This window comes from Aythya ferina (genome assembly GCF_964211825.1).
Source record: "Aythya ferina genome assembly, chromosome: 15".
Lineage (NCBI taxonomy): Eukaryota > Metazoa > Chordata > Aves > Anseriformes > Anatidae > Aythya > Aythya ferina.
In genome coordinates, this window is record NC_140314.1 from 13,431,544 (window position 1) to 13,452,816 (window position 21,273).

Sequence of the window (21,273 nt, forward strand, 5' to 3'; positions counted from 1 at the left end):
CACAGGATGCAGAAACAGCTGTGCACCCCGTCTAATAAGCCTTGGCTCTTCACAAAGCTGATTAGCTCAAGCTGGCTGCTAAACAGCTGCAGGTTTTTAAGGACCCACATTTCATTGACCAGGGATACCACAGAGAACCTTAACTGTGCTCAGCTGTGTTTATTGAATTCCATTAGAGGCTGAAAGCTAGTTTTTGCTGTACTGAACTTCACTGAGTTCAAACATTGTGCTGCTCTATCCATTGAGGTTGGTTGTTCCAGTGACAGCTATTTAACCTAGGTAAAAGTGAAGAGCATTCATGTCAACACATGCAGATCTTGCTTTGTCATCTTGAGATGCTTACTTGAAACCTCTGCTTACTCTAGTTTGATTATTACTCAGAGTAGCACTTCATAGAATCATAGAATATCCTGAGTTGGAAGGGACCCTTAAGGATCATCAAGTCCAACTCTTGACACCGCACAGGTCTACCCAAAAGTTCAGACCATGTGCCTAAGTGCACAGTCCAATCTCTTCTTAAATTCAGACAGGCTCGGTGCAGTGACCACTTCCCTGGGGAGCCTGTTCCAGTGTGCAACCACCCTCTCTGTGAAGAACCCCCTCCTGACGTCCAGCCTAAATTTCCCCTGCCTCAGCTTAACCCCGTTCCCGCGGGTCCTGTCACTAGTGTTAATGGAGAAAAGGTCTCCTGCCTCTCGACACCCCCTTACGAGGAAGTTGTAGACTGTGATGAGGCCTCCCCTCAGCCTCCTCTTCTCCAGGCTGAACAGGCCCAGTGACCTCAGCCGTTCCTCGTACGTCTTCCCCTCCAGGCCTTTCACCATCTTCGTTGCCCTATCACTCACTTAGGATGAGCTTATAAAATTTTTAATTAAACTTGCCTATAAGAGTGGCTACGTCCATTTTGGGAAGACTTACTGTGATTTTACACCAAAAATCAATTTGAAAAGTCTGTTCATAAGTGTAGGGTTAATGTAAAGTGCAGTTACGTTAATATTATCTCTATATAAAGCCTCAGTTACACTATTTGTTATCTTTTGTCTGGGCAACATTGTCTCCTTTCTATTTCAGAGCATAAATGCAATTGAAACTCCTAATTTTCAGTTCCTGCGAGTGCAACAGGATTTTACCAATAGTGATTTAAAATTGCATTTTCCTCTGACTCATAGATAAAAATTATAAAAATTAAAAAAATAGAAATTATTTGAGAAGCTCAAGCTTATCAGAAAGAATATAAAAAAGCACTTTTCCATTTGCTGATTCAAGAACTGGCAAAACCATGAGTACTTAAACTTGACTATTAGGTATTCCATTGCTTAGTTCTCATTTCACCATATAAAAAGAAATAAAGACTGACATTTCAAGCATTTCTAAAACATTTTCCATACACTAAGTTCAACTCATTTTTAGGGTATTGTTATAACAAAATAGACTTCATTAATGTAAAACATTTGTACAATTCTTCTTGTAGGTGAGTGCACTCACTAAGTCCAGACTATGTTGTATCTGGACTTCTTGGATTCTTGACATCTGGGTTTTATGCTTGAGTGCCACAAAATTCCTGCATATACTGATGCAAATAATTCAGATTGCCTATGCCTCAAATATTAAATTCATCAAATAGCCTTAAACTCTAACCTACTACCCAGGACATAGTGAGATTAGAGATACTTATTTAAAGGTGAATTGAAAGATCTGCAAAAAAGTTAAAACGCTAAAATTGGGTTTTATTCCACATCAATTTTAATTTGTATCTAAAGCAAAGAAATTTATCCACCTACCCCTGCAAATATTCCTTCCCCTAGTAATCCATTCCATAATCTTTTTTCCATCACAGGGCTTGCAACACTGTTCCACATCAAATGCACATTTGATACTTCAACTGCTTACCCTGTCACCAGACACAAGGTGGGTACCATTTGTACTCCAGTTTAGGACTGTAATTTTGGTGTTATGAGTTGGTGGCACAGCATGGTGCTCCTTGTCTTGTTTGTTAAGTATCGTAACTTCTCCAGTCTCCCAGCCTGCTGCAAGAATCGGCCTGGAAGGGTGCCAGGAAAGTGATGTGACCTGAAAGCTTTTCTCAACATGTGCATCAGACACATGTTCTCCCTGCAAATGGAAATAAAGTACAGGCTCAGTACAAAGATGAAGCTAAACTTTCAGATTTGATCTTTTCCTGTGATAAAGGACTGATATGTAACAGAACATCTGGTAAGACATATGAAGTGGCTACACAAAGTATTTATGGATATTTTGTGTGCATAAAAATGTGCTACGACATGCAGTACACCCATTTGAAAATAGCCTGTGAAAACACAGTGGTATTAAGTGATTGCCTCTCTCTGCTTTTCAAAGCTATTCCTCAACCCAGCGTGCATGAAGAGCTCTCACTGAATATCAAACTCTTATTCCTGTGTGAATGATAAGAAGGCTTCAATTACATTTCAAGGTAAAAAACAAAACAAAAAAAACTTTTAAAAAGAATAAAGGACTTAATTTAGAACATGGAATAATCTAAACAGTTCTTTTAAAGGCAGGCTTTCCTTTGTGCATAGTTTGCTGTATTATTTCAGGCAAATCATTTAACCTCCTCGTGTATTTGTTTTTCTGTTTGTAAAATTTGGATGACAATTCTTAATAATGCTCTTTGAAAATTATGTATTTAATAGACTACTTATTAACAGAGTTAAATGTTTCCAGTACATCTGCTGCTAGATAGATTATACTACCATTTCCCTAAGTAGCACAGATACTTTTTTCCCCTGGAAATGATGCACGCTGAAGTGCTACACAAGCCTCTTGTGTAAAGCTTATCAGAGTAGGCAGAGCAAATACCTGTCTACAGGCATAAACCATGTTAGTAAACAACACACTCAGATGGAACAAGTTGGGTCTAGCAAATCAGTTCAGGCTCAAGATGGAAGAATGATTTTTTTTATTCATACTTCTTAGTACATTTCATTCACTTAAAGTTTTTTTTAGAAAAAAAAAGCATGAAGGGTTTTTTATAAAACACGTGTAATCTCATAGCTGATGAATCCGACATTTTCAAAATAGCACGGACAATAATTAAAACATAGAGATAGGGATTCAAGGAGTATAAGTAAACCTGCAAATATAATACAAAATTGAAGTTTCAAAACAGCAGCATGTTATTAAGCCCAAAAGCAAAGTTGCTGTTTACTCACCTGTTCCAGATAGATATCCACACAGCCCCCAGATGCTGTGCTGATGGAAGCAACTGCCAAGAGTGGATGGATCGAGTGCCACGTTATATGAGACGGGGAGGCAACTGACTCAGGAGCATCTACCCGGTGATCCACGTACACAGCCATAGCATCAGGAGCTATCACAGACTGCAAACCTGCACAAGGAAAAGAAGTGGTTGTAACAGGTCACAGAATACTAAAAGTTGTTCATAAAAGAAGCTACCACATCACCTTCTTAATGTGCTCTATATAGAACACAGAAAAGGCTAAAAGGTTAAAAAATGCTGAGGAGTACTGGGCCTTGTAGCCCATAGATCCACAGCGTGCATAGACTAGCACCTGGTCTCTCAGTGGCTTATACTGCTTTACTTCAGAGAATTCTGAAGTAATTCGGAGTTTATCAAAAAAGGTATTTCTGGTACTTCATATCCGAAGATGTCAACGTAGAGAGTGATCTCAGGTTGTGAAGCCTCATACCTGAGCTTTTTTCAAAGTAAGCTTTAACAGTTGTCACCATTTCAGAGCTTGTACTGTTGAAATTACTGGACAGGTTAGTTTAACTCATTCAAGACCACAAAACCTGTCTGTATCTGAATGAAAATAATAAATGATGATTTTTCAAGAAAAAGCAAAAACCTGAAAGCAATGCTCTTTTTAGAGTTCTTTCTCAGAAATGGAGCAAGTCACTAAACATTTAAAAGTTTATACAGGGAGATTGTCTTTGGGATTTGTGTTGTATGATCTCATTGGCATCGGAAAAAAGAACAGCTGAGATAACCACCTCTTAAGCATCTCATTTATTAACAAACAGTATCAAAACCTGAAAAATAAAAAATTCCTGGTAAAGGTTTAAGTGGTTCCCTTTCTGGGGAAGGTTTTTCTTATGGACAGCTAAACCATGAGCTATTAATCTGTAGGAACATGCACGTACAGCAGTTAGATTTTCCTAGGTCATCAATCAGACCCCGATTCAGTAAAGATTCTTGAATTACTCTCCTTACTTCAAATATTCCATCAGTGTTTAAAATAAATATTTTGTTTTAAGAGGGCTGTCTTCCCCCAGAAAAGAAAAATTAGATTCGGCACCTTCGATTAGATAGGTTAGAAAGGAAGGCAACATTTCAAAATAGACTGGTAGCTTTGTACCTTGCCATTGACATTAAGAACATGAAGTGAAATAGAAACAAGCACAGTCAGCCTCCTAATGTGCAGTTTGATCTTTCAGCAAAATCCATTCACCCTTATGTTCACGCTCATTCACGATCATAGAATGGATTGGGTTGGAAAGGGCCTTAAAGACCATCCAGTTTCACCCCGCTGCCATGGCAGGGATGCCACCACCCGATCAGGTTGCCCAAAGCCTCACCCAGCCTGGCCTCAAACACCTCCAGGGATGGGGCACCCACAGCTGCTCTGCGCAACCTGTTCAGTGCCTCACCACCCTCTGAGCAAAGAACTTCCTCCTAACATCTAACTTAAATTGCCCCTCTTTCATTTACAGAATCACAGAATCACAGAATTTCTAGGTTGGAAGAGACCTCAAGATCATCGAGTCCAACCTCTGACCTAACACTAACAGTCCCCACTAAACCATATCCCTAAGCTCTACATCTAAACGTCTTTTAAAGACTTCCAGGGATGGTGACTCCACCATTTAAAACCATTCCTCCTTCTCTCATCATTATCTGACCAAGTAAAAAGTTGCTGTCCATCCTTTTTAAGCCCCCTTTAAGTATTGAAAAGCTGCAATGATGCCCGGAGCCTTCTCTTCTCCAGGCTGAACAGCCCCAGCTCTCTCAGCCTTTCTCCATAGGAGAGGTGCTCCAGCCCCTTGATCATCTTCGTGGCCTTCCTCTAGACCCACTCTAACAGCCCCACACCCTTCTTGTGCTGGGGGCTCCAGACATGAGGCCCAAGTGGGGCCTCACAAGGGCAGAGCACAGTCACCTCCCTTGACCTCCACATCTGTACAACAACAGCACGTGGATCTGGCTTTATTGCCACCTCCCCCCAAAAAAACAAACAAACTACAACAACAAAAACATTCAAATACATATTGGACTGTTTTTCACCTTTATTTCACATTTTTGATAGTTTTATTGAATCTCCACATCTGTTATGAAATACCGTACCCATTCTAACACTTTCATTCCTGCTTCATTGTAGTTTAACAGGGAAAAAGTTGGTCTACATTTAAGTAAGCATTATACTGGCTCAAAAGTTATTTGAGAAATTCACTTCAGATTTAAATAAAAATTTGAGATGCCTAAATAAAAACATCTGGTAGGAAATAGACTTTATTACTCTAAATCGTACATCTGTATTTCCTTTAAGGACCACCTTTTTCAGTTTCCTGTTCATTGCATCTGTAATAGCAAATATTTCTTATTTGATTATTCAGTCTCCCCCAGAGAGGGAAGAAAACAAGTTTGTCGGTCCCTTGACAATTCATTAATGTGTGCATCACGCCACGTTGTCTGCCTTACTACATACGTGGGTGTCCACTTAATCCAATTAGGAGAGCTGTATAGCTAACTGTCCCATTTGGAATTAAGTACACACATTTAAGAGAGCAGACTGGCACTTACTAAAACAAGATTCAGTGATGCTGTCATCACTGACAATCGCTAATATTTTTTTGCCATCTCAATAGCTATGCAAAATGGTGTAGTAGATTGCTGTATGTAAATAAATAGTCTACAAGTGGATTACACAGCAGCATAAAGAAGTCACAAAGCCAGCATTCATTATGCTTGCTTATCCCCATGTTTACTGCTGCTTCAGTCTCATGCATTTACACTGACAGTTGCCTCCTCAAAGAAGTCTTCTCAAGGAAGAAACACAAGAACCACTTTCTACAAATGTTTCTGGCACAGCACATCTTATTTTTTCAAGGTGAAAAAGAGAGGAATTTCTGACAAAGTTCAGCACTTTGAAGATCGGTGTAGAATTTGATCAAGACCAGACAGCTGATCTCTTTAATAGAAGATATAACTGACCGACACCTTCCAACCAATCCACAGGTGCTTCATAAAGGTTATGTTAACATACAGTCAAAAGTAAAGAGATTCAAGGTCATTCCCTGCTCCTGTTCTTAACTGGCCAGACATAAACCAGCTCTCGACCAGACACCGTACACCTGTGCTAACACGGCTCTGTGCTCGGGGTACCAAAACTTTTGGGAAGTTGTATTTCAAGGTTTAGTAGCTCACACGTCATACAACACCAACACAGTCATTACTGCGGTTTCTGGACTAAAGCAGACCGGTAACTGGCTGTCTCAGAGCATGGGCAGAGGAGCTGTGTCTGTCTGTACCTACCGACTGAGGCACTCACCAAGATTTCACTAGGTCTCCGAACAGTTGTACACATAGGGGAAGATTAGCCTTTGGTATGGAGTGGTTTTCCTCCAGCAAAAAAAAACCAAAAAACTCACAATTCGTTACTTACAAGCTGACATAGTGTTAAAGTATATTACAAGCCAAACAGCTTTGATCTGTTTGGATTCTCAGGAGCCCAGGTAAGCAGGCTCGAGATTCCTCCCGCTACAAATCCGAGCGCTGTGCCAGCACGCACGGACACATCGCAGAAGACAGTCATCTGCGCTCCGATACCCCACTCTGATTTAATTTGAATGTAATTGTGCTGTTCTGCTTTTGGTGACAATTCTTTAAAAGTTACTTGTGCCCTGTATGGACACGTTGTGAGCACGTTTAGAGACGAGGCAGGCTGACAAAGGCGAGGTTTGCTGCCCTTTGGCACGGCGTCCAGCCACAGGCTCAGCAGAAGCCCAGCAGCGGGGGGCTCACAGGGCAGTTTCAGCACGCACCGCAGCGCTTCCCCAACCCTCGGGCACCTTTGTAGAAAGCAGCGCCCCTTCCGCGACCCCCCGCCCGCCAGAAAGGCGAGCTTTAACTTTACAGCGCTCACAAGCGCCGCTTTCACCCCCCGGGGCCCGCCCGCGCCGCCCCCGCGAAGCCGCCCGCGGCCCCCGAAGCCGCGGCCGCGCCCCCCCCCCCCGCGAGCAGGCCCCGGCCCGGCCCGGCCCAGCCCGCACCCCCCCCCCCCGGGTCCCCGCCGCTCCGCACCCGCAGCCGCACGCACCCGTCCTCAGCAGCCGGGCCCGGGCCGAGCCGCAGCGCGCTCCCGCCGCCGTCTCCCGGGCCGCCCGCGCTGCGCGGCCCCGCGTTGCCGTGACAACGGGGCCGGCCCGCCCGAAACGGCCCCAGAGCGCCCCCCGGGCACGGCCCGCTGCAGGCCTGGCAGCCCCGAGGCCGGCCCCCGCCCCGCCGGCAGCCCTAACCCCGCTGTAAGGACACGGAGGTGCCCGAGCGCGCCCGAAGGGTGACAAAGCTGGGGAACGAGTCCTAGGAGGAGCAGTGAGGGATGTGGGGTTGTTTAGCCCAGAGAAAAGGAGGCTCAGGGGAGACCTCATCACCTGAAAGGAAGCTATCAGGAATCAGTCTCTTCTCCCACATACTAAGAGATGCGAGGAAACAGCCTTAAGTTGCACCAGGAGAGGTTTAGGAAAAATTTGACTGGAAGGGTTGTGAAGTGCTGGAACGGGCTGCCCAGAGAAGTGGCTGAGTCACCGTCCCTGGGGGTCTTCAACAGCACTCAGATGCAGCGCTGAGTGACCCGGCCGAGCAGTGTCCTTGGCAGGGCTGCGTTAAAGGGTGGACCAGACCATCCCAGAGGTCTTTTCCAGCCTAAGTTATTCCATGATCTAAAACCACTGACCAGCTATGCTCGGGTGACCATTTCACAGCTTTCACAATTACCTGGTTCCACTGTTACACAACTTTCTGCCTAATACCTGAACTACATACACCTGGTTAAATAGCCTTTAACAAAGTTAAATTCCCTGCCCTACTACATCCAGCAGAGAAGCCCTGCTATAGACCATTTATGCTTTAAAATAAATAAGAAATAAGCAGAGCATCCCAGGATACTCTGGCCTTCCCTCACCTGAGTACTGCCCTCATGAAAGAGGCCTGATCACTGCAGAGACCCTGAGACCCCAGGACACACAAAGAACGTGCTTCGGCAGCACAGTCACAGTGGATCTTAGCCTTCCCTCTAAGGGCTTGACCTCAGCTGCCGAGAAAAAAGTGAAGCTGTGATTAGGTGACTCCTATTTAGTAAGACATGAAAGATTAACAACAGATGTCTGACCTTTGGTTTAAATCCTCTTACCTGAATGGGAAAGAACTGCTTTGCCAACAAAAATCATCCATTATCATTTGCTAGATTAAGGAATTTAAGAGCTTTGTATGAACAAATTAATTATGAAATGTAATAGCTAAGGGACCTAAAAGGAAAATACAGGATAACATCTTCTATGTTGATGGTTTTTAAGGCCTTTGAATAAGTAGTTTCATATTGTAATTAGTGTAATAATCATGCACTTGAGATGCAAAATTGAGACCACCACAGACAATAAGTATGCAGTGCACACAATTTGTTATTCGTCTTAAAATACACAGGATGCCCAACAAACCAAGTTAGTGTTCTTGCCTAGTCCAGAGAACAATGGCAACGAACAGGGACTGTTTGCATTTTGTATCTGTGCAGGTTTGCACAAGCATGATCATGGAGACCTCCCTACCACTAAAACAGAATGAAGAAAAGTTCAAGTGTCTTTTGACATCTCAACCTTCCCCTTCCCTCTCAACTCTCGTCTAATGTCTTTTTATTCAGTCTCTTTCCTGGACATTTATGCACATAGGCAATTTTACACCATAACCGTCTACTTGAGGCAATGGGGCTATTCAAGCACATGAAGTTATTTACATACACAGAGAATGGGAACCTTCAACTCTGAGCTCCGTGGGGAACTGAAGGCACCTTCACATGTTTGCAAAGAACCATGGAAATGAACTACACGGCACTGTAGATGCAGAATGCATCATTTCCTGTCAGTAATGTTAAATTTGGCTGTGGTCAAATCAAGTGGCAAGAATATTTGATATAAACCATATGATCTTGCACCACGTTCTAACAAGACTGAAAAAATACTCTCAACAAACTAACATGTGAGTTTAAATACAAAGCTTTACAGTTGTGACAAGACCATTAAGCTATTTGGCTCTTCTTGGTTTAAGAATTCAATTTGTAACAATATACTTGTTACTCATAGCTATGCTTTACAGCATATTTAGAGATGACAAAGCCCGAGGCATGTTTAAATTTAGCTCACTGTCATGAGAGTTACTTGCGACATTCTCCACAGGAACCCTGCCTTCCACAATTTACCTGCTATCATAAAGGTCAAATGGCTAAAGCATTGATTCCTAAGCTACAGATTATGAATTTTTCCTCAAAGGAACAGGACTAACACATCCTACCCTGCTAGGATATTCAGGAAGTTTTAAAAAGATGAGTATCCAATATTTTTTTCATAGATACTTTACTAATAACCATTAAAGAAAAAATCTCACACAAAAATTTAAGATTTTTGGAAATTATTTTCATTATCAGTTAACGTGAGACTGCCACATCTAAGTGCCAAACAATGGTCACTGGAAAACAGGACAAAAGATTTCATGCACTAATCTAATTCAACCCTCACTTATTTTGTCCATCACCGAATAAAGCTTCCTTAATCCTGGAGATCATTTACTAAGCAAAACTCACTAGCCCACCTAATAATACCTATATGAACTCAAACATCACAAGAAGACTTCAATTTGGGATGATGACAGGCCTTCCCAGGAGATTTTATATTTATTGCTTTCAGTACATCACTTACAACACTGAAGAAGAAAAAGCTGCTTAAAATCCTGCAGTGGTAACAAAGGTGCTGCTAACCAAGCACCTCAGCAGCACGCTCAGCCTGTGGGCCCCCCTCAGCTCAGAGCCTTCCAGAAGCACAGCCACCATTTCGGGATGGCCCAGTCTCTTGGCAGCTCTGTGGGCAAGCCTCCAGTGCTCAGCTCCGCTTCTAGCGCTGTTCTTTGTAAGAACTCCCATAAAATTTGCAAGAATTGGCCATTTCCTCAGTCCCCACCAAACCCAGGCCTCGTAGGGATGCTCAGCACCAGACCCGCCGACACAGCCCCTGCTGGTGCCAAGGCTTTGCCAGAGGCACAGTGTGCTCCGGGCCGAGAGCAGCCCCAGGTCCCCCCTCCGCACCCCACCTCCGGGGGCACAAGCGGGGAGCAGCGGGCACCCAGCGCTGCGCCACCGGCTAACGGGAGAGCTGGCTCCGCAGCGGGACGGGCGGGCACGGGGCAGCCCCGCAGCGCTCCACCGGCTGTGACCGAGCACTGGGACGCTGCGGTGGACGAGCGATGCCGGGCGGCGGCCACTCCCCCTCTCCCCGCAGCGCCTCTCAGGGGCTGAGCCGCGAGGCCCTTCCCGTTCGCCGACCGCTGCCAGAGGGAGCCCCGTCATCAAGCCCAGCGCGCCCCACCCCTCTCCCAGCTCCTCACTACTGGAAGCACCTCCTCTTCCGGCGGACGCTATAAATACAGCGCCGCATGCAAATCAACATCTCTCTAGCCAATGAAAATCCAGACACCTTCCATTAACCACCCTTCTAGCCAATCAGCAGCCACCTCGTGGGGCCGGCCTCGCCCTCGGCCGGCCCCCAGCTGCCGCCTCTTCCCCCGCCGGACGCCGCCGTCACCCTCCCCGCGCCGCGCGCCGATTGGCCGGCGTGAACGCCGCGGCCCCGCCTCCCGCCTCGCTCCCGCGTGCCGCCAGCCAATGGCGGCCTTTGTTTGGGGTCCCGCCAGGGGCGGCCCGCCGCGCCCGGCCAGGCCCGGCGCAGGCTGAGGAGGAAGCGGAACCGCGGCGGAGCCCAGCGCCCCGCGCCCCGCACCCAGCGCCCCGCGCCCCGCAGCCACCCCCGGCCCGCCAGGGAGCCGCGGCTCCGGCTCGGGGGCGCTGAGGCCGGCCGGCGAGCGGCGGGGCTAGGCGGCCTGCCCCGGCCGGCGGCAGCGCTGGGAGGGCCGCTGGAGGCCGCGGGGGTCGCGGGGCGCGCCGGCCTCCGCCCGAGCTGGCGGCTCTGGGGCGCGGCCTGCGGGTGCCTGGGGCTGCGGGGGGCGGAGGAGCCGCAGCGGCCGCCGCCGGGAGAGCCGGAGCGCGGAGGCTGCGGGGCGGCGTTGATGCGGCAGGTAACGCTGCGGCCACGGCGCCGGGGGGCGGCTCCGCGGGGCTCTCGGGGGTCCCTGGGGCCGGAGCCCCCGGCAGCGGGAGGGGGCGGCGCTGGGGGTGCGGGGGGAGCCGGGGTTTTGTCAGCGGCGCTGGGCGAGGGCGTGCGGCGGTGTGGGGAGGGGGGGGGGCGCCTGAAAGCAAAAGGGAAAGCGAAAACAGCGGGTGGGGGGGGGGACGGGGAGAGCCCCCGCTGGAGGGTTTGGCCAGGATGCTGCCAAGGGGGGTGGGTGCTGGGGTGGCCGCCCTGGTGTCCTAACGCGTCCTGAGGCTGCCCCAGAGCCGTGTGGTGCTGGGGGAGAAACCCTTCTGGCAGGGGTTGCTGGGGGGAGCGCAGCAGCTGCGTCGTCTAACTTGTGGGAATGAAACTCAAATTGGGATCAGGGAGGTTTGAGTCCTCTCAAAGTTAATATTTTTTTTTGAGCACAAACTGTCAGGGTTTGAAGCTTTCTGTCACCACAGCGACTGAAAATATTGTGACTTTTTTACATGGAGAAGACTTCTGTTGGCGATCGGGGCTCCATCAGGTTCCATATGAAGTTTTAATATGAACTTAGATTTGCAGTTCAAACCAGCTCACAGGGCTTTTCACAAAGAATGGAGCATTGCCCCGCATTGTTCTGAGCTGTTAGGTATGGTATTGCAGCTGAGGGCTGTTAGAGGGAAAAATAACACTTTAGTAACAGGAACACAGCCCGCACACTGTAACGACACGCATCCAGGTGCCCTGTTGTGCTGATGCACCTGGCTTACTTTAAAACACTCCATCCTGGTATCAGCCCGATCCGTTGCAATTCCATCATTTTATTAGTGATATTAAGAATTTCCTTCTCCCACTGGCATTTATCTTTGCCCTTAATTAAAGTTGGACTGTGGCTTCCGTGCTGGCGATAAGGCACTGCGAGCGCCAGTTCTCCCTTCTGCTGCGGAAGGGTTTCTTTCTCAGAAGTTGACTGCTGGATCTGGTGCCAGGCCCGTTTTTACACTCTCTTCAAAAACTGCTGTTGGCTTGTAGCAGATAACATGGTTTAATGCCTGAAGCTCCTGTGCGTGTGCCCGTGTCTGGGGTTGTGTTCCAGGTCCCCCCGTGCCGGGCAGGTTTCCGCAGGTAGCGAGGCCACCCCGCATGGCACCCAAATGGCAGCCGGGGCGCTGGGCTGCTTTGCTCGCTGCCTCTCGCGGGGTGCCGAGCGCTGTCCCGGCAGCTGGGGGTGTAAAACCCCGCAGCTGGCCCCGTGGAGGCGAGGGGGGGCCCTTCGGGTGCCCCCCGAGCTGAAAGCGGCGAGAAGCGAGCGAGGGGCGTGCGGGGGGCCGGGCCCCTGCCGGGCCGTGCCGGGCTCGCCGCCGGCCGGGCGCTGCTCGGGGCCGGCTGCCCGGGGCCGGCTGCCCCCTGGGGAGGGCCGGGAGGTGCGGGGTGGGGGCGGAGGGGAGCTGGCAAGCTTGGTCGCCGTGGCCAGTCCCAGCCCCAGCCCCAGCCCCAGCCGCACACACACACACACAGGGAGGAGGAGGAGGAGAAGCCGCCGCCGCCGCAGCGAGGAGCATGGAGCCCCCCCCCGCGGCGGGCCGGGCCGGCTGGGCCCCGCGGGGAGGAGGCCGAGGAGCCCCCCCCGGGCCCCCGCAGCTTCGCAAGGGGTAGGATGGGGGCGAGCCCCGGCCCGGCCCCGGCCGCGCTGCCCCGCTCCGCCGGGCCCGGCGGCTGCCTCGCTCCCTCCCTCCCTCCCTCCCTCCCTCGCCGCCTGCCGAGCGCTTCCAGCGCCCGAGTTGGCCTCGGCGATTTATTTTATATATATATATTTTTTTCCGCCCGAGGCGGCCCGAAGGCCTCCGGGGGGCTGCCGGGGGAGCCCCGCAGCCTTTTGGGCCGCTTTGGGGGGGATTCCCGCGGGGCTCTCCCCTCCCGCCCTCGGCACAGGTTGTTGGGTCGGGACAGCAAACGAAAGGGGATTTAGTAACAAACAACGGCGGCCATGTTGAGAGGAATTTCTGCAGCTAAACTTCTCCCCTCTCAGCCCAGGGGTTTCTCCCCCTCTCTGGTGGGCTCCCCGGCCTGACTTTGTGCCCCCCTCTTTTCTTTCTCTCCTCCCCAACAGGATGACGGTGAAACTGGGCGAGAGCAGCGGGGAGGAAGGGGTGAAAAAGCTGGGCAAGAGAGCAGGAGGAGATGAGGAGTCCCTGGAAGAAGAAGGGGCAGGAGGAGGAGGAGAGGCAGCTCCAGGCAGCAGCAGCACAAAGAAAGAAGAGAAGATCATCAACAGCAACACTAACAGCAGCCCCTCACCGAACCCCAGCTTGGCCCAGGCCCCGGCTGCCCTCCAGCCCTCCCACAGCCAGGACCAGCATCATTTTCTCAGGTCCAGTGTCAGACCTCAGAGCAAGAGGCTGAAGAAGGATTCTCAGGCATCCTCTTCAGTTGGCAGCAGCACTGCTGTAAAAGGCAAAGGTACTGTATTTTGGAACCCTCAGAACACGCAGGCGAGCGGGGTGTGGGTCACTGTGTTTGGGGGTTGTCATTCTCCTCCTGCAGATGCCATCTTTTGTTTGGTTTTGGGGAAGGTGTTCTGGGGCTTGTTTCGCACAGTAGCTGAAATCTTCTTTGTGTCCCAAGGCTTCAGCTTCTCTGCTGCCCACTCTCCCGTTTGCACTTGCAAAAATGGAGGGATTTGGATGTGTATGTGGAAGAAGGAGAAAAAAAAAAAGCCCTTCATTATTGAAGCAAACCTTTAATTCCTGCATTTTCTCTCTTGAGTTTTAGGAAATCTCTGTATTTTGGTTAGGAAATTAGACTCTAACAAGCTGTGTAATCAGGTGGCTGCACTCTGCATTCTGTCATTGAATAATAACAAAATATTAAATGGGTGGTAGTTTTAAAAAAAAAGGGGAAAAAAGCTAACCACAAGATATTGATGATTTCTCTCATTTCTGTGACTGTTTTACTCAAGGAACTATTTTTGAAACAGTTGTGAAATACACATATTGAACTATTTGTTTCCAAGGTTTTGTGAGTCACTAGTACTGCATTACTGGTTCAGAACAGTTAAGGGATTTTCATGCAATTTGATGTTTTTACTTTTTTTTTTTTTTTTTTTAATAAGGTTGCTCTGTATATATCTATGCATGCATATTTTTACATACGTATACATGCTTTTTTTCACTTTAGCATTGAGGATGAGAATATGTTTTTTTCAAAGCTGTTTCTTCCTGAAGTAGCTGGAAAAGAGCAAGGATATTTGAATATCTTGGTGCTATTGTGTGTGCTCAGCAGTTACGGGCAGACACCTGGCACTGGAGCTGAGCTGAGCTTGAGACTAATTTTGGATACCTTGCACAAAAGTTCTTGTGTTATTTTCTGTTAAGTTTTGAAAAGAATAACACTTGTCGATTTCTTTAAGATTTGAAATAGCAGAATTTATTTTTGTCTGCTGAAACTAAATAAAATTCCACGTAGCATAAATGTATATTGAACGTTACCTCACTTTTTTGGTCCATTACAGTGGCATGCACTTGCTGGACTTTAGGTAAACACTAAGAATTGTGGCAGTGTTGTGTTGCAGTAAGAAAGCAGTGTTTTACACATTGCCACCTTTTAGTTATTGCCATATAATGTAAAAAATACTGAATTTAGTTGTTTCACAGTATATAATTGAATATAACTGAATATTTTCAATACCTTTATAAATCCTTTATAATCTCTTAAACTTTTTTGATCTAAGTGAACACCTTCCTTGTGTGGTGTTGGGGGATAGAGCTGAAAGGCCTGCGTAAATTTTCTCCCAGCTGCATTAAACCAAATAAACAAACAGATGGAATACCCAGGAGTCTTTAGCTACAGACAATTATTTCAAGGGTTGTAAGTAGCGTTAAATGGGAGGAGATACTCCTTTGGAATGAACGTTACCCATAATGGCTGAGTGTAATATGTGCAATTGCAGTTCCATTGCTTTGGAAGTGCGTGCACATGTGAACAAAATACGCGCATCTTGCACATGTGTACATGTATATTCATATTTTTGTATTTGTACATAAACATTCACTTATGTTTTAGAGGAGTGGAATGATATTTAATGAGGTGTATTGATACAGTTGAAAAGCAGACTCTGTTTTGCAATTCAGATCCCAAAATAACTATAATAAACGTATGTATTAATCATACATGCAGAACAGGTTTTAATATTTCAGTAATCGGTCATAGATAGGCAATCACTGTACCTGACTATACTGTCAGGTTTGGAGAAACTTTCAGTTATTGGGGGAAACGGTCACTGGTAGAATGACAATTAAGCTTTCACATTTTGAACTGTAAGACCAGCCACAGCTTTGCCTGGCTGGTTTAGATGTGAATGTATTAAAACTGATACTTCTCTGATATGGCTGAGATTGTAACTGTGAGATCTTGGAGAACAGAGCCATGGAGTGGAATCCTTTCGAATTGGACCTCTTTACATGCAGAGACGCTTTCCAGGCTTGTCTGGATTCTCCCTAATGAAATGTTTTGTGCTAAGAAGTTCTAGGGGTTTGCATTCCAAGTGAAGCGTCCCTCAGAGCTAGCTTCCAGTAGGGAACAGGTTGAATAGTGAAGATTACCAATAAGGATTGTACAAAAGTCCTTACACTTGCTGGCCCACCAACTTTCTCCTCCTCTCTAAGTATAAAAATGATGAAGAGCTCAAATGCATTTGCAATCCTTTGTATCAGCTCTGAAAGTTGGAAGCTTTTGCATTTTGCATGGCACAATCAAGGTGGTGACTGCAAAGGTAATGGTGCCATGGGCCAGCGGGAGTGTCAAGACCATGCTTACGTTTGGTCTGGTGAAACCAGAAACTTGGTTGTGTCGTGATCTTTCAATAAAGCTACGTCACCCTTGAAATTATATTAAAGGGGTCCTGCCTTTAGAATATGTGTATTCTAAAGTGAAGTCTCTTTTGAAGGCTATTATTAAGGAATGTGATCATTAAAATTAATTTCTTTCAAATTGTAGTTACACAGCAGGCATTGATTTATCCCAATCATGTCTTTAAAAGCCATTTGAAAATAGCAGTATTTTCTAACAGATCCCTTATAATTTTTTTTTGCGTTTATGCTTTGAGGGTACTCTATTGCAGCAAACTAATTATTCTTAAAGTAAACTTCATTGCATGCAGCAGGAAAAGTTTGCCTGCTCAACAGCTGCGGACTTTCTGACTTTATCTTACTATGGTTCAGAGAGGATATTTAATAATAATTCTCGAATTCTGCCTAGTAAAATAAATAAACACACTCCTAATTTTTGGATCTCCCTGATACAATGTTTAATTATGGATTTCTTTACTTTTTATTTTTGTTTTTTATTCTGGATCTTTGTGTACCGTTGTTACACTTTAACTTTAGAGCAAAAATGATGTAAAAATATTACAGTAAAATAAAGTTTGAGAACTGTTTAGCTTCTAAAAGTCACACCATTTTGATTGCTAAAAGGTTTATCAAAGTTTCTGTGCGAGTATCTAAATATATGTATTTTTTTTAGAATGATTATCTTATTTTCATATCTTGATCATCTTTTTATTATTTCAAGTTCATAATCTATGCTCTAAACAGTGGAAGTAGTGGAATAGCTTGGAAGTAAGTCTTTAAGTAACTTTTGTGCACGAAACCAGAGAAGGAACCTGAAGGATTGGTGGGGTGCAGTCAGTTGATTGAGAGCTCAAATGCAGGAAGGTTTTCTGAGGGAAAAGAAGCAGCCCCAATATAAGGTCACTGAAGAAAAGGCATTTCTAAGAGTTTACTTCTTAAATGCTGATAGGCCACGCTGTTGCCACAGGTTTTAAGGTGTGTTTTGCAGCACTGTGAAGCAATGAGTGGTGAAAATGTGTGTATGTTGTGACCACGTTAGTAAAAGTAAATGCAGACTGTGTTGCCATCGTATGCTGTAGATGTACTAGGAACTAAAGTAGGGCGTTCTCATTTTCATGTTTTTATTCATTTTCTGAATGCATAATGAAGCAGGGAGGAAATAGTAACAAAATCTAATGGTGACGAGCTGAAGCTTGAAAGCGTCTTTCATGCTGTTACTCTAGACTTATTCATAAAACGTGTAATAAGCAGTTTTCTTTAAAAATAAGTTACTCAGCTGAAAGCATTAATTGAATTAAAACATGCAATCTTTGGGCATTGCATAAAACTCACTGGAAAGCAGTTCACAGTTTGTTTTGGCCCAACAAAGTTGCACGTTCTGTAGTATGTGAATTAAATTAACTACTGGGTCTTCCTGTGGAGAGGCTGTGTAGACCAAGGTACCCAGTATATGTACTCGCAGTATGATTTTATAATATCTTTGCAGATTTGTATGCTGAAGAATGTATCGTAACCTGCATGTGAAATGCGATTCCTCCAGCATTATTTCTTTGGGGAATGAATGACAGTTTTAAAGACTGCTAGCACAGTCCCTCGTTCTAATATTCTTCTTAATTCTATCAATCTCATTTCCTGTTGGTACCTCTCTTCCCGTCCTAAACTGAGGTGCTTTCATTTATGCTTTTTTCCTCCCTCCCTTCCCTTGAAAGTGGCTCAGAAATTGTGCAGAGTCTCATTCCACACTACGAGAGGAGGGTTTTGTTTGGTGTGCCCTATGCTGTAGGTACTGAGCTTTGAAAGGTGGCTGCCTGCAAGGCACATGGCTGCACAACCACATAGTTCAGCGAGAGCCTTGTACAAGGTGCTTACAATGCATTCTTCTCTTTAAGGGTGTTTTCTAATGGAAGAGCAAGAGAATGAATTACTTGAGGTGGGGGAGTAACCAAATTTATAATAAACCACCATTATTTTTTACAGTCATGTTTGGTTAGCTCAGATACAACTTTATTTGATTGCTTGAATGTGCCCTGTCCATAGACAAGTGAGCCTTCCGTTCAGTATGGCAGTATAGTAACGTGTGTGTGTTTATATACGTATATATTTATACACACACGCACACACATACATATGTATCAGGAGTGTAGACTCCTGCTGCTAACTGGCACTGCATATGATTAAAAACACTCGACTATATCTTGCTTTTGCAAGTCTTCAAAATAGTAAGAGATGGAAGAAGCTAAATTAATTTGTCTTTGTAGGACATTGACATGTTTTAAATAAAACTTTGGATGTTAATTCGTAAGAGGAGCATAATACGGTGTGAACATACAACATGGCTGTACTGGATCAGCCTTCCTGGGAGTCCATGCCATGTGCCACAGAGGCATACAAGGTCGAAACCCACTTCCCAGTTAAAATGTTAATCCTCAGACTGAAGCATTGACATGCAAGGAATGTATTGGTATCTCTCCTTCTCTTGTCTGTATTCTCTTCTCATCTACAGTTCTTGGAGAGGAAAGCAAATTGGATTTAGCTGCAGCTTTGTTGGGTCCTTCCATGGAACAAATGGCTTCACTTAAATTCCTGTCTATCTGATGCATTTCTTCTCTGAAGTACATGATGTAGTATCTAACTTCGGAAAGATACATGGCTAAAAATGGGATTTGTTTAACAAATGACCAGGAAGAAAGTTGGGACATGTCTTTGCTTTTTTTCATTAAAATTGAGGAGTGGATGCTTACCGAGGAATGCTCTGCCGTGAGAATAGCAGAATGCATTTGGAAGCCATCTGGGAACTCTAGATTATTAGCACCCTGTCCAGTTCTGTTGGCAACAAATGTTTTGATGTACTTTCCAAAGACTGCTAAGCACTAGTACAGGTTTGTGAGGGGGAAAAATACTCAAAAGCGTTTTCTACTGTGGCCTTTTTAATGGCAGTCTTTGCTCAGAAATGCTTTCAAAGATGGTACTGTATAGTTCAACCTTGTTACTGGCTTGTATAGAATCTAAAACAAGAAAACATGCTGTGAAGGAAACTTCATGTCATGGTACAAGTTGGCATTTGCATCCTGTGCTTTGGAGAGGGAGTTCAGTGTTTTACACTCCGAATTTGGGTGACAACGTGCAAGAATCTGTGAAAGCATCATCTCATTTGTAAAGGTATTTCCTAGTAGATGTTCCCCTTGCATTTGACTGGTGACTCCTGAAGAAGTTCACATTTTGCAACTAACCCTTTAGAACACCAATGAGGAAACTGGACTGCATGTTGAGACACATGAGTGTAGTGGGGATTAACTGCTGAATGGCAGCCTCTAGAATCTGTAAGATACTAATCAGCTGGCATCTAGGAGCTGATAGTGTAAAATTGAAGAGTAGACACAAAGATGCTACCTACAGCCTAGGAGGATGAGTAGGCAGAGTGAGGATAACGGTCTTGTCTTTGTCTTGTCTGCAGTGATCTCACATAAATGTCTGTATGTAGAAGAAGCACCTAACCGGGTTGTTTGAGTAAGCTCCCCTCCTCTCCAGCAGTTTTGCAGCATTTGTGGGTATGGCTGGCCTTGATGGAACTCTGTTTTAATGTGTTAGTTAAACTTTAAATAATCTGTTGTTGGGATTTAATGATGATTATCATCTGTCATTACTGACAGGATGGAAACTTGTTAGCTGTTTTGCCTATTACAAGAATCTCATACAGTAAGATTGAAACAATGAATTTATAGGGTGAGATGTAATAATGTATGACTATTTTTACTTTTGCCTTTATCCTCGATTGTTTTATAATGTTATGGTTTAGAATACACTGCATTCCATTTCCTTACTGAGATCCAGTAAGCTGCAGAGTGGATTGTGGTAATGCAAGGATAGATATTACTGTGCACAGTAGCAAGGAAGATACTGCAAACACATGGTAGAGCAAAATCCTTTGTTCCTGGAATAATTGAGTGGCATGTAAGATCTCTGTGGAGGTAACAAGATATTAGAATTTTTAAATCTTCATATGTTACTGTAAACATTTCTCTGGACAGTGATTTATTTGTGCTTAAAACAAGAAAGAATGTGATGAACTTCCCAGGATTACAATTTGTCATTCCAGGACTCTGTCTTGTAGAAGAGTAAGTAAACCAAAAGGAATGAAGGAGCAGTATTGAGCTACGCAGCCTTGGTAGAAGCCGGATCATTGGAGTCCTTCCTTAGCATGTCCTGAGGGGAGGATCCTTGATAGAATTGTTCTTTTCATTTCATCTTTTACATGCAGCTAAGTGGAAATCTGCTGAACTTTATAGTCTCACTAGAATTTAAAGTCCTTTCTGATAGTTTTGATAGTCCTTTCTTAAGTTTCTATTAAAAACACTTCATGAAAACTTTGTGTACCAGTTATGCTGTACAATCTTTAGAAAATCCTTGATAAAATCTGTACTTACAGCATCTGACCTTAGGTTTTTACTTGATCATGTATACACAGATGATTAAAAAAATACATCTATATACCTATATCTATCCTATCTAGATCCCTATATAGATAATACCTATACGTAGATAGGTATAGATGTATATATTATAGGTGGTTCCTGTAAACGATTTGCAAGAAAGTTAGGTCTGCTATCAGAAGAGTAGCTGCACGGTAGAAATCCGTAGATGTCTTGTGATAAAGATGGTCTTTTGCACTGGGAGCTTGCAGCAACAGGATGTTGTTGTACATTGAGGTTGAAGACTGATGTATTCACCTTTCTTGGCCAGAGATCTTAAACATTCAGATCTGTATTTCTTTCCCATGCAAATTGTCATATTCCAGTCTCACATTTACAGGGTGAAGAAACAATTCTCGGTCTGACAAAGAGCTGTTTATCTTCTCAGCCACCCGTTAAAGTGTCTCAGATCTTTCTAATTATTTTTTGAAGACTTGTCTTCGTAGTATCAGAAATAAATTGCTTAACTTTGTCTTTGTAGTATCAGAATTAAATTCCTTAACTTTGAGTTATTTTGTGATGAAGGTTTTAGGAAATAGAGGAGGTTGGTTGGTTGTTTTCCCCAGAAGTTGTTTTAGGTGAATTTTCTTATAGTTACATGATTC

General features: G+C 45.1%; 2 protein-coding genes and 1 long non-coding RNA gene across 6 annotated transcripts in view; 2 read left to right on the forward strand and 1 right to left on the reverse strand.

The window, feature by feature from the left end:
- IFT140 (intraflagellar transport 140) overlaps positions 1 to 7,390 on the reverse strand; it is a 76,076-nt gene extending 68,686 nt beyond the window's left edge. The window contains exons 1-4 of one of the 2 annotated variants that reach the window (XM_084536854.1): positions 7,317 to 7,390; positions 6,533 to 6,619; positions 3,192 to 3,367; positions 1,891 to 2,112 (exon numbers count right to left, since the gene is read on the reverse strand). In XM_084536854.1, the coding sequence (XP_084392980.1) occupies positions 1,891 to 2,112; positions 3,192 to 3,367; positions 6,533 to 6,584 (450 nt within the window). In that variant the 5' untranslated portion in view covers positions 6,585 to 6,619; positions 7,317 to 7,390. The remainder of the gene's footprint in view (positions 1 to 1,890; positions 2,113 to 3,191; positions 3,368 to 6,532; positions 6,620 to 7,316) is intronic. The other variant, XM_084536855.1, reaches the window with a different exon arrangement.
- LOC311445116 lies at positions 141 to 2,287 on the forward strand. The gene is made up of 3 exons (XR_014698214.1): positions 141 to 279; positions 1,838 to 1,908; positions 2,016 to 2,287. It is a non-coding gene; the product is annotated as an uncharacterized lncRNA (long non-coding RNA).
- Positions 7,391 to 10,991: 3,601 nt separating the features above from the next.
- The window catches only part of CRAMP1 (cramped chromatin regulator homolog 1), a 43,475-nt gene continuing 33,193 nt past the window's right edge, over positions 10,992 to 21,273 (forward strand). For all 3 annotated transcript variants that reach the window (XR_014698397.1, XM_084537491.1, XM_084537492.1), the window contains exons 1-2: positions 10,992 to 11,332; positions 13,463 to 13,812. Coding sequence is in view for 2 of the 3 variants with exons in the window: in XM_084537491.1 (XP_084393617.1) it covers positions 13,464 to 13,812 (349 nt within the window). In the remaining variant the exon portion in view is untranslated. The remainder of the gene's footprint in view (positions 11,333 to 13,462; positions 13,813 to 21,273) is intronic.